The 12,580-nt window shown below is 40.2% G+C and overlaps 1 protein-coding gene across 2 annotated transcripts in view; it reads left to right on the top strand.

The window, feature by feature from the left end:
* PLEKHA5 (pleckstrin homology domain containing A5) overlaps window positions 1-12,580 on the top strand; it is a 183,368-nt gene that overhangs the window by 96,484 nt on the left and 74,304 nt on the right. For both annotated transcript variants that reach the window (XM_074168058.1, XM_074168059.1), the window contains exon 4: window positions 12,347-12,430. In XM_074168058.1, coding sequence (XP_074024159.1) covers window positions 12,347-12,430 — 84 coding nt within the window. The remainder of the gene's footprint in view (window positions 1-12,346; window positions 12,431-12,580) is intronic.

The raw sequence follows: 12,580 nt of genomic DNA, 5'->3' as shown, positions 1-12,580 counted from the left end.
ACACACGGTGTAAGCTTCAATTAATTGTCCTCTGGCGTCTGGTGCACATATTTGCATATGCTCTATCAGTGGACCACCAAGATTATTCAATTAAATCCTTACAATGGCTTTAAGAAGGCCAGTGATTAAAGTGTTAGTGGTGACTGTTCATTTATAAAATAATTATTTTTATAAATTTCAGTGTCTATCCTTATTTCTTCCAAAATAGGATTTATTATGAGGGGAAGACTGAAACACAGGATGTGTGTCTATTGGTTACCCCAATTAAAACTGACACACAAGTGGATGCACCAGCATTTCAGCTGCTTTCTTCTGTTAAATAGTTAACAGGAATATTTCTAAGCATTTCCCAGATGATAATGTATTTACTCTGCAAAAGCTTGCCAGACCATTCTCCTCTCTGGGCACACTGAGGAAATGTTTAGCTATGACTAATATAATGTTTAGCTATGACCTAATATATTGTATACTGCGCTCGTGAGACCCCACCTGGAGTACTGTGTCCAGCTTTGGAGTCCTCAACACAGGAAGGACATGGACCTGTTGGAACGGGTCCAGCGGAGGGCCACGAAGATGATCAGAGGGATGGAGCACCTCTCCTATGAAGACAGGCTGAGAGAGCTGGGGTTGTTCAGCCCGGAGAAGAGAAGGCTCCAGGGAGACCTCATAGCAGCCTTCCAATATCTGAAGGGAGCCTACAGGAGAGCCAGAGAGGGACTCTTTGTCAGGAAGTGTAGTGACAGCACAAGGGGTAACGGTTTTAAATTGGAAGAGGGGAGATTTAGATTAGATATTAGGAGGAAATTCTTTGCTGTGAGGGTGGTGAAGCACTGGAAGAGGTTGCCCAAGGGAAGTTGTGGATGCCCCATCCCTGGAAGTGTTCAAGGCCAGTCTGGATGGGGCTTTGAGCAACCTGGTCTGGTGGGAGGTGTCCCTGCCCATGGCAGGGGGGTTGGAACTCAATGATCTTTAAGGTCCCTTCCAACTCTAACCATTCTGTGATTCAGAACCATTCATTTTCTGAATCACTATGATCATTCTATGATTCTAATGTAGTAGCTTGGTAAGCATGGCTCTTTTTAAAAAGTTCTACTGGGTTATTAATAGATTGTTATTAAATAAAACCGGCTGTTTACTAGAGAGGTGATTGTGGAAGTATGCCATCTCCTAAGGCATTGAGAAAGTGATCAAGAAATAATGGAAGTCATGTAGCTATCTGAAGACAGTGTTATGTTGTTACACTTCTGTGTAACCTTGGCTAACATAGACAGCTAATGCTGTGATTCATACAATCTTTAAAAAAAACCAACCAAACAAACAAAAAAAAAAAACAAATCCAAACCAGACCAATCATAAATAATAGCAGATGGGATAAGGGAAAGATACCTACGGAAATCTGGCAAAGGTAGAAAAATTCTAAGGATAAATAAGGTGTTCAGCTACTACTGTTAATGCATGTCAGATTTTATTCTTGATGTGCTTAGGTAGATTTGTGAAGCAGCACAGTGTGATTTCATCAAATGTCTCTTGAAAGTCTGCTGTTGAATTTGAGGTAATAATTTAATGAAATGATATTTTTAAACATACATATTTTTATATATTACTGCATTTGTAACTCAATAAAATTAAGCAGCTTTACTTCTTTGCAGTTCTACAGCAGGAGTTTAATTGAACAATTGACTTGTGTTATAACTCCTGCAATTACTCTTTAAAGGATGTTGCTGCTGTAAGTAGATTGAGACTAAGGTAAACAAGATTTTGAGTTACATGATACAAGAGTAAAAAAATAAAAAAATCCTAAGCAAGTTTTTCTTTTAACAAACCAGCAGGCAGTCTTGAGTGAAGATAATTGACAGCTGAGATCTAAGGAGACCAACAATGGAAGCAAAGTGAAATGTGAGTTTTGAGAGAATGAAAATCCACTAAATTGGGGTTATTTCAGTAACAGGTAAATGCATGCCGTTATTCAGGAGTGGAAATTAGGGAGAGGAAAAAGGCGTGACAGTGAAAGCATTGGAATCATTGCACAAAGAGTGGAAAGTTGGGAGCAACATGCACAGTTAATCATTTTGTGGTCCTCTGGTTTGTTAACTGGGAGAGAGGGAGAGGCAGAGACAAGGCTTTTTAAGTGCTAAATACTGAAAATGGAAGAGTCATGCAGTAGATGATGAATGTATGTTCATAGCATGCTCTTTTGTCTATACTTTAAGCGGAAAAAAACCCTATGACCAAACCCTACACAATATAGTAAAAACTGCGATGAAAAGAAATTTGATACGTAATGTGGGGCAAAACAGATCATTAGTAAGAGAACTATAGGGGGTAACTATAGCAATTTGCTAAATAACTATATTTTGTGAAGGGGAATTGCTGGCTGTTCTGAAACACTTGCTCTATATTGGAGAATGATCCAAACTGGTTGAAAAAACTGTGGTGAGTAAGCGCTTGTAGGATTTATTATTCTTGTTAGCAAATGCACAACTGTTTCCGAATGAAACCCCAAGTTTTCTGTTTTTTCTGTGTCCTCTGGTTACTGAATCCTTTGAGCTCCCTTTTGAACTTAGAGTGGAGAGGGGGCTGGATTGAGTGACAGGACAGTCAAGGTTGTCAGTACTTGAGAGGTGCAGAGACATGACGGTGATGCAGGCCCTTCAGGCCGAATGGCAATGAAGATACGGCAGCGTGGCTTTGACTTTTTTCATGGTGTGCTAATTTAAGACATCTTGACCTCTTGAAACCACGTGGGCTCGCAGGGAAGTCTGACCCAAGTCAGACTTCAGTTGGAGATACTCTCAACAGCAGGATTTTTTTTTTTCATAGGCCATATATTAACGTATTTAAAAATATATATGCGTATGTAGGTATTAAGCTGCTTAATTTGTCTGTGTTCACTTTTGGTTCAACAAGGGCAAGTGTAGGGTCCTGCACCTGGGGAGGAAGAACCCCAGGCACCAATATAGGTTAGGGGTGGATCTTCTGGAAAGCTCTACTGAGGAGAAGGGTCTGGGAGTCCTGGTGGATAGCACACTACCCATGAGCCAGCAATGTGCCCTTGTTGCCAAGAGGGCCAATGGGATCCTGGGCTGCGTAGGGAAGAGTGTGGCCAGTAGGTGGAGGGAGGTCATTCTCCCCCTCTACTCTGCACTGGTGAGGCCACAACTGGAATACTGTGTCCAGTTCTGGGCTGCCCAGTTCAAGAGAGACAGGGAACTACTGGGGAGAGTCCAGCGTAGGGCAACTAAGATGATTAAGGGATTGGAGCACCTCCCTTAACGAGGAAAGGCTCCAAGAGCTGGGGCTCTTTAGCCTGGAGAAGAGAAGGCTGAGGGGAGACCTTGTCTATGTTTACAAGTACCTAAAGGGTGGGTTGAAGGAGGATGGAGCCGGACTCTTTTCCGTGGTTTCCAGCGACAGGAAGAGGGGCAACGGGCACAAGCTGGAACATAGGAAGTTCCATTCAAATATGAGGAAGAACTTCTTTCCGGTGAGAGTGCCAGAGCCCTGGAACAGGCTGCCCAGGGAGGTGGTGGAGTCCCCTTCTCTGGAGATCTTCAAGACCCACCTGTATGCAGTCCTGAGTGATGTGCTCTGGGCAATCCTGCTTTGGCAGGGGAGTTGGACTAGATGTTCTCTAGAGGTCCCTTCCAACTCTGACAATTCTGTGATTCCGTGATTCTTATAGTTACCTTTAGGAATTCTTTTTCAAAACACAGTTATTCAAAACCGTGTAAAAATTGGTAAAAGGAACTGTTATGATAGTAGGATTCTCTTGGAAAATGTCTCTAGATTTCATTCAACGAAACGGAAGCGTAAGTCGATTGCCTTTTGGGTTTGTACTTCTGTTTCTAACATTTGTACTTCTGTTTCTAACACTTGTGCAAGAGCACAATTTCACTTACGCCTCTAACACTAATAAATCACGAAGGCCAAGACTTGCAGGACTGAGCTTAGCAATACGTGTTGGAGATAATTTTCCGTCTAATGAGTTTTGGAAATATTTAAACTTGTTACGCAGTCGCCGAAGCATTTGCTGGAAGTTTTTACTGAAGTTGATGCTCAGCGTTGTGGAGGGGTGACTAAGACAACTGAATTCTTTCCAATTGACTTGGTGCGATGAATTGCTCTGGGCAGTTTGGTGCAATTGTGAACATGCAGTTGCACAGCCCAAGTGCATTTGTTCCTTGTAAATTCAAGTCAGTTTTGTTTCTGGTTCTGAAAACCTTTAACATATGTGTGAGAAAATATCAATTAATTGTTCCTAATTAATTAATTGTAATGAAACTCAGCAGTTTATTAGTCTGATAATCTGAGTGGTCTAGCTTAGGCACTAAAGAGGACTTGTTCTTGTCAGAACAGCTGTTGACGGTGGCTTTTTGCTGCCCTCTCCACAAGTTAGCTTTTACTTCCTCCATCCTCTCTACCTCTTCAGGAGAGGCTGCAGCATCCCTCCTGCATCTGGGAAGCAAACCTTTGGGCAGCATTAGTTGATGGGGCATCTGCTGTCAGTCTTCAACAGGAAGAGGGGGTAGCAGCCAGATTGGAGCATCCAGTGCCGCTTCTGGTCCACAGGCCACCTGCTGAACCATGCTACTCCAAATCCCATTTTTCTTTAGAAAACAGATTGTGGGTTTTCACTGCAGAGTTGTTATGTTACTCTAGTTCTTGGAAGCTTTCCAGGTAGTTAACCATTAAGGGATGATGCTTGGATTTCAACGATGAAATATGAGGCTTACAAATTCAAACACCCACCTCACTATTTTCTCAAACTTATCTCAAACAGCAAACAGTGTATTAGTCATTTCTACTACAGGTTAATGCTTACAGAATTGAAAATTTTCTTCGTCTGCAGTGCTGTTATCAAGGTACTATATTACACACTGCCCAAGGATTAAAATGTTATGTAGTGAAATGTTATATAAATTGACGACACATGGCAAGTCCGCCTCACAAATTGCCACACTTCTGTTTAAAGGTGTGTTGCTTTTGTGGCCTCTACCAAGCCTCAGTATCTTTTAAATTCCCAAATATGTTATCTACAGAGTGAAAGGCACACTCCCACAAAGTTTTGGGAAAACTGAAAACAGTAACACTTTTTTTCTGAAAAATGCAATGCTTGATTGGAAAGAACACTTACTTATTAAAAGCTTCTCAATCTACAATACAATATATGCTATTTTAGAAGATATTTCATCCTAGCATTTTGAAAGAGTTTTTAATATTTCGCTTACTTACATGAACTTGCAATTTTAGATTAGAAGTGTGTTATGAGAGTGTATTAATCATATCTGGTTAAGTGAGAAAAGGCTTTGTTTTTACTTAAATATTTTCATTGGAATATAAATCTGGTTTTCGAGTGGTCCCATTGAAAGAAAGGCTTACAATTTCAGGGGAGTAGTGCTTAATCTTTTGGAAAATAAATATCAATAATAAATGAAAAGCTGGAGTACGGTCAGTTGTATAGAAATGTCCAGGTGCTCTTTCATTGCAGCTAAAGCAAAATTACCAAACCTTGCATAACTGTAACTAAGGAGGGCTTAAAAGGAAAGTCTCAGAATTGACACATTGCCTGAAAAAATAAACTCATCGTAGACCAAGAAGATGGTGGCAGCAGCGACTGTAGTTCAGGTGTTGCATTGTCTGCCAGGAAAATCAGTGGAATTTTGTACACCCCTTCCAAGCGTGTGCGCACGCAAAGGGTTATAAACTCTGCTTGTAGCAGCGCACGGGATGTTATACAGGTCTGTCAGCACGTTGCTTTGAAACTTGCTGTCTCTTCACACACCCTTTTGTTCAGACTGCTCCCTGATGTTAAGTTACCATACTCATATGTTTTCCAGTGGAGCCGTGCAGCCTGGTTTCCAAAGTTGTTGCTTAAAAAGCTTAATTGAAAAAAGGCTCGTAATTCTAGGGTACGATACACTGACAAAGAAGTGCTTGCGTGTGCTATTTACTGTACAATGTGGCATTGCAGATTTAGGAAAATAGAAGAGTTGGTATAGCCACAGACCACATCCTTGCTAACAGTTGTGGAAGGACTGCATCTACTTAAATTTTTTCCAAATTCAGATAACTTTTTGTTAGGTGACTGTAAGTTACTGCCTTTATTTCAATTAGAAATGAGATAATCTTATGCTAGAAAACAAGCACACGAAGTAAAAATTGCTGATGTGATTCCCCCCCCCCCCAAGTTCAAGAATGAAATGCTTCACAGAAGCAGAATAAAGCTGGCCGAGACTCGCCTTATGTTTGTCTCCAGCTGAAACTTATCTTTAAACATCTGTGCAAAAATTTAGCATTAATGTAGAGAAGAAAACTTTATTGCTCTGGTAATTTTTTCCTTCTTACTTTATCTGTAATCTTTTAAAATATTTTGTCATGAAGCATGTATGAAAAATGTCTAAAACTGTTTCTCATATGAAATATCCCTATGTACTCTGAGTAGACATGGTATATATAGGGATTGCATGTTTGCACAGTGGAGATTAGGTTGTCAGACTGTGAATCTTATCTAAGATGTAAAATAAATGTTAGGAGGCAGATACTTGGTGTAGCATTCTTCTGAAATGCCTTCTTCAGTGTTCACTTGTCAAAAGGAACAGTCTTTCTAAATTAAGGATATGGAGGCCTGCTGAAATTTGCGTCCTGCTCTATGATTTTGTTTGTATTCTTTCCGTGGAGTGTAGAACTCAGCCTTTGCTTTGATGGTCACGTTGAGAATGAGCAAATGAGGCCTTAGCATTTGGGAACACATAAATAAAGTCTACAAAGTAAGGGCATAAGAGGAGCTTTGAAGTGGCATCTAGTTTTAATTTTAGTGGGAGAAAACCAGATGTGTCTTTGGGAGTTCTGGCCCAGCTCAGTTTTTTTGAGAGGGCAGGGAACTCGACCAAATCATACAATGGAGAGACCCCAAACCAACTTTCCCCACCCTAGTACTTTGATCTTTTGTGCCGCTTCCGAGGAAACTGCTCTGCTCCGGAGGAAAGACCGTCAAACCCTTAAGTTTTAATTGTGTGCATCCTCCTGTACAACTGGATTACATCTCTCTCTTTTTTTCCATTTCAACTGCTGTTATCTGAGTTTATTCCCTATCCAAAAAATCCTGGTACTGTTAAAGATTCTAGCAATTTCAAAATGGCAAAACTGGGCAGAATTTTTGGTTTTGCTGATTTTTGCAGTGGAGTGTGCGAGAACAAAATATTGGTACACAGCATTTTTGGGTCTGCAATCCTGTAAAACGCAAGATAGAATTAAAATAAACAAACAGTCCTGCTTTTGCGGGACTTCTGTTGGGAAGTGCTGCTCCTGGAATTACGCATTCTGGTGCTATTTACAGATAGAACAATGTATTTGAATGATACGTTTGAGGGCTTTTTTTCGTACTCCTTGGATCACATTTGGCCATCAAAAAGATTGCTCTTGACTGTACATTTAGTGAGTAGATTAAAACTACACGACAAGGTTTTTTGAACATGTCTAGAATTGGTGAAAATAAGTAAAATAATCCTGTCTTCTAAAGAGATTAAGGGTCTCCGGGGATGGAAAGGAGAAAGAGAGTAGATAAGAAAGCAAGTAAGATGAGTCAAATTCAAGGTTGCTGTCAAATTCTAACCTGAACAAGATAAATCCTTTTGCTCTGAGGACTTGTCCATGTGCTGAAGCTAAGCTACCTCCTAAACGACGCCAAAGCTTGCAGTGTTCGGAGGAGAGGATTGAGGAGAAATTTCAAAATTCCGGAGGAGAGAAGTCAAGTTAAGTTGGTGCTGTTAAGTTGGTATCAGTTGTCTTGCACTGAGGTAGCGAAAAATGGAACTTGTCCCTGCGTGAGCTATTTTGGTGTGGTTAGGGTTTTGTGTTATGGGGTTTTTTGATTTATTTATGACTGGTTTGGTTTGGCATGGGTTTGATCCTTTTGTAGGAGGACATTGTCCCAGGCCACTACTGGAATCAAGAGCAGAATATTATCTTGATCAGTGCAAGAACTATATTTTATTTTGCATTGGAATGCTTATCTCTCATGTCATCTTAGTCAGATGTGCCTATTTCTGGAGCCTAACACATCCCAGTAGCAAATATTAATGGTATAGGAATATATCATGCCACATACCAAAACCGGAGAGTATGCTCATGAATCCTAATCAATTACACAGTTAATTTTTCCCTCTTTGGCTCTAATGTTTAGGATGCCATTTAATACAACCTAACTGTGGATGTTAAAGTAGTAAGGGTCAGTTATACCCTTTAGTATAAGCGCAACAGTGTGTGCACAGTTAACTTTGTGTACTCAAAACATGTTGGTAGGAAAAATTGATTGGAGAGAGAAGGAAGAGGAGTGTTGTTTCCATGTTTCCGTATGCCTCATGGAGGCTGTATTTCCGCATAAGCGAAAAGTTAACAGGCTGGCTTCTAGCTGCCCGTGTCGGAGTGAATCGCTTTTTACCACATAATAAAAGTACAGACACATAAATACACAAAGTTGAAACTCTGAATTACACACTGAGGTTTGTATAAAATGGAAATTAAGAGTTCTCAGTAAAACAACCTATTTTTCCTTTATTTCCCCTGAGATTTATTGATGAGATATGTATTATTATTGTGTAATATACTAAATACTAAGCGTGTGTGTGGACCCGGAAATTCATGGATAACTGAACAACTGTCTGAATAGGATATTGAAGTTTGTGAATATCAATGGTAGCTTGGTTTTAATGAAGCTGTCTCTGGTGTGCGAGATCAAATTTAAAACAAATGCCTTAACCTGCTGTTATGTGGGAGGGTTATGACAATAATTATCATGCTACTCTACACCTTACGCAAGTATTTTGAGGAGTCTTGTCAAAATACCAGCTAAATTAATGCCACAAAATGCAACAATTCAGATGAGTAATGAAAAAGTTTTCAAATTGGAAGTATTTAAAATCTATTCATCCAGTTAGACATGTTTACAGTCGTCACTTCTTAGTTGTAGAAGCTGAATTTCCACTGTTTGCTCAGAAGATTTCACTTGTGACTAAGCCGAAAAGATCGTTCTTCCTTTGCCTCACCCTTTTCAAAGGAAGTGTCTATAAAGGTCTCTCGAACGCTAGAAAGAAAGTATTGTGTATCCCACAGGAGAGGATTTTGTGTCTATGATGGTTTTTTGCCTTTTTTGTGGAACGTCAGCTGTACCTCTATACATCTCAACAGCAGTGTGAGTGGTAAGGAAAACTGTATTTTGTCCAAAAACGTTTTGATCTTTGTGGAATACTGACTTGATATATGACTCAAGCTTGAAAAAAAATATATTCTTGAATAGGCTTGTGTCAGTGCTTCTTCTCCTCTTTCTTTTCTTTACCTCCCTGTTCCTGCTTTCCCTCCTGGGTTTGTATGACCTCCCCTTGATGGTCTTTGAGTGTGGCCTCTTCCTGTGTCAGTGTGAGCTGGGTGCACTCATCCAAAACATGGGATGCACAAGCAGATCCATTTATTTCTACCATTCTGGATGTGAGCTGGTAGCCTGCTGTCAAGGTTTAGCATGAACAAGAAGGCAACGTTTTGGCAAAGCTTGCAAAGTGCCAGCTCAACTCCATGATTTTTTTATATATTTTTTTTTTTTCAGTTTGGTGTGAGAGCTTCTGAAATGTCTTTTTGTTCCAAAAAGAAAGTTTTTTGGAAGTGAAGAAAAAGAGGAATCACAAAAAAAAAAAAAAAACTGGACGCTTCCTCAGGAATGTTTTCAATTTTAATTCTCTTCAATCTGGGCCATTTTCACTTGAGAGGCATTGTAGGACCGTGGCAGTTAGGAATGGCACAGAGGTACTCGGGTCATCTTCTTTCTGTCCCCTCGTTGTAATGGATGCATTTCTGCAACAGCTTCTTTAGAAGCTAAACTTAGAATTGTACTGAATTTAGTGTGAAGATAAAGTACTGGCATTTGTTAGCTCATTAGTTAAGCTCCATAAGGTGTCGATCCATTTAGGTATTAGTAGGTTTTTTTAAATCCTGGTAAAAAAATACAAAGAATCGGGCTGTCTTTCTAGTCTTGTGCTTTGGGTTCATGCAGGTTTATCTAACTATCCATTGACCGTGAAAGTAGTGTGAATATTTTATTAGGCTTTTGTTTGGAGGTAACTTTTAATTAGTGATGCGCCATAATTGCAAAATGTTATGATCTAAAGGAAATTTCAAGAACATTAAGATAGTCTTGTTTTAAGAAGCAGGAAGGGTAGAGAGTGTAACATTTGTGAGATGAGCAGTGCTTCACAGTTTTGAAAGCTAAGAAGGTTCAATATATAGGCAATAAAAGAAGTAGGTGTTAAGGATAAAGTGCCATTCAAAGCTTTAGTTGCTCTGCACCTCTTGCAACTAAACTAAAGCAGGTTTTTTGTGTGTCTGGGTTTCTGTCCAAGAGTGTTTTTCAGGGCTGAACTTGTGCTAAGAAAGGCATAGTATTATATGATACCTTACATAAGAAAGAGTATCATCACATTCTTTGCAAAAATAAATACTGTCAAATGGAATTATTTTCTTCATGATTTACAGTGCTGATTTCAGATACTGGGGTTTGGGGTTTTTTTGCATTATATACTTCTTTGGTTATAAATATTAAAGTGTTAAAAACAGAAGAGAGGAGTTTGTTTTGAAGCATGCGGGTTATATCCAAATAACGCATCTGCATTCTATACCCGGTCTTAGCCTGATTGCTGCCTGTATGCTTTTTAATCACTGAAGCAGGCTTAACTTTCATCAGGGCACCTCTCCTGCTCTCTTTCCTACGTGTCGGGGCCAGAGGGTTCGGAGGGGATGGCTGCGGTTCAGCCACCCTCGCCTCTCGTAGTCACACGCTCTTGCTGCTGTGCCAGCTGGCAGCTCCACTCTCTTGGGTGTGCTCGTAGCAGAACTGGGGCTGAGACCCTCCTGTTTGCATGGAAGCTGGGGGGTAGAAAAGGCTCGCTCTGCAGCAGGGATGAGGTACAACCATCAGCTGGTTGACATACCTGTTCGGTAGTAATGGCAACTCTTTTCCCCATCTCTTCCTTTCCATCTTCTTCTCTTCCCCATCTCTCCTCTCCATCTCTCTTCCTCTAGGGCTAGAGGGCTCAAGTCAAACCATTTCCTTCTTGAGTGGCAGCAGCTGATAGTTGTTGAATTTTGGCAATATCTTCCAAATTATGGGAGCTGCTGTGATCTGGTAACACCTGCAGTTCAGGGGAAGGGGATAATGCAAAGTGAGGGTTTTGCATTGATGAGGGTGAAGCCCTCAGCCGGCAGGCTCCCTGCCACTTGAATCATAGAATCATCTAGGTTGGAAAAGACCCTTGGGATCATCGAGTCTTGTATTGAGGTGCCCAAAACTGGACACAATACTCCAGGTGTGGCCTCACCAGTGCTGAGTACAGGGGGACAATCACCTCCCTACTTCTGCTGGTCATGCTATTTCTAATACAAGCCAGGATGCCATTGGCTTTCTTGGCCACCTGGGCACACTGCTGGCTCATATTCATCCACTTGTCAATTAGAACCCCCAAATCCTTTTCAGCCAGGCAGCTTTCCAGCCACACTTCCCCAAGCCTGTACTGATGCATGGGGTTGGTGTGGCCCAAGTGCAGGACCTGGCACTTGGTCTTGTTGAAGCTCATACCATTAATGTTGGCCCATCGATCCAACCTAAGTCTCTCTGTAGAGCCTTCCTGTCCTCATGCAGATCAACACTGCCGCTTAACTTGGTGTCATCTGCGAACTTACAGGTACTCCCAAGATCTTGAAGGTACGCCCGAGATCGCTGCAGGGGAGTAGCACTCTGAATTAAAAACGTCACCAGCAAAAGAAAGTAGAGCCGTGATTGCAATAGCGTTCCAATCACTGAATATTTATCTGTCTTACCACAAAATTTCAAACTAGTAACTTCATCTTCTAAGCTAGAAGACAATTGCTTTTACGGTACTCTCTCCATAAAGAGCAGTTATGTCTAATTTGTTCCTGCTGTCTATTTGAAATCCTATTTATGAATATATAAAGACTTAGCTGAAGTGAATTTCTGGTGATCATATATGAACTAGTAACGCTCTTGCTGCTCTAGTTTTAAATTCAAAACCATTACCAACCCAGTGCTAATGTTTCCATCTCTTTTCAGAGTATTAATGAAGATTCTTTAATACTTCCTATAATCTTTTTTATTAGTTTATATATATACATGTATGTGGTTTTGTGTGTGTATATGCATACGTTGTTATATGCCATAACAATGGCATAAAACAGCACCAGTTGTTTTCACTGGGCTGATCTACTCAACATACTGGATTTATATACGTGAGTTGGAAAATAAATATATTATTGCCTAATAATTTTTCTTATCTCTCTTCCACAGTCATAATGAACGAAAAGTAACCTGCAAACATCCAGTAACAGGACAGCCATCACAGGACAACTGTATTTTTGTTGTGAATGAACAGTAAGTGGCATCTGTTTCAGTCTATGAAATGCATGTTTTAAAACTTGTTAATATTGAAGTAAGTTGCTAATTGCAATATTTAATTATTTTTTTCCAAGTCAGATTGACTTGTGTAAAGTTTTGCTTGTTTAAATTACTTGAAAGTAATAT

The sequence above is a fragment of the Numenius arquata genome, chromosome 2 (genome assembly GCF_964106895.1).
Source record: "Numenius arquata chromosome 2, bNumArq3.hap1.1, whole genome shotgun sequence".
Taxonomy (NCBI): domain Eukaryota; kingdom Metazoa; phylum Chordata; class Aves; order Charadriiformes; family Scolopacidae; genus Numenius; species Numenius arquata.
This window is presented reverse-complemented; position numbering and strand designations above follow the sequence as displayed.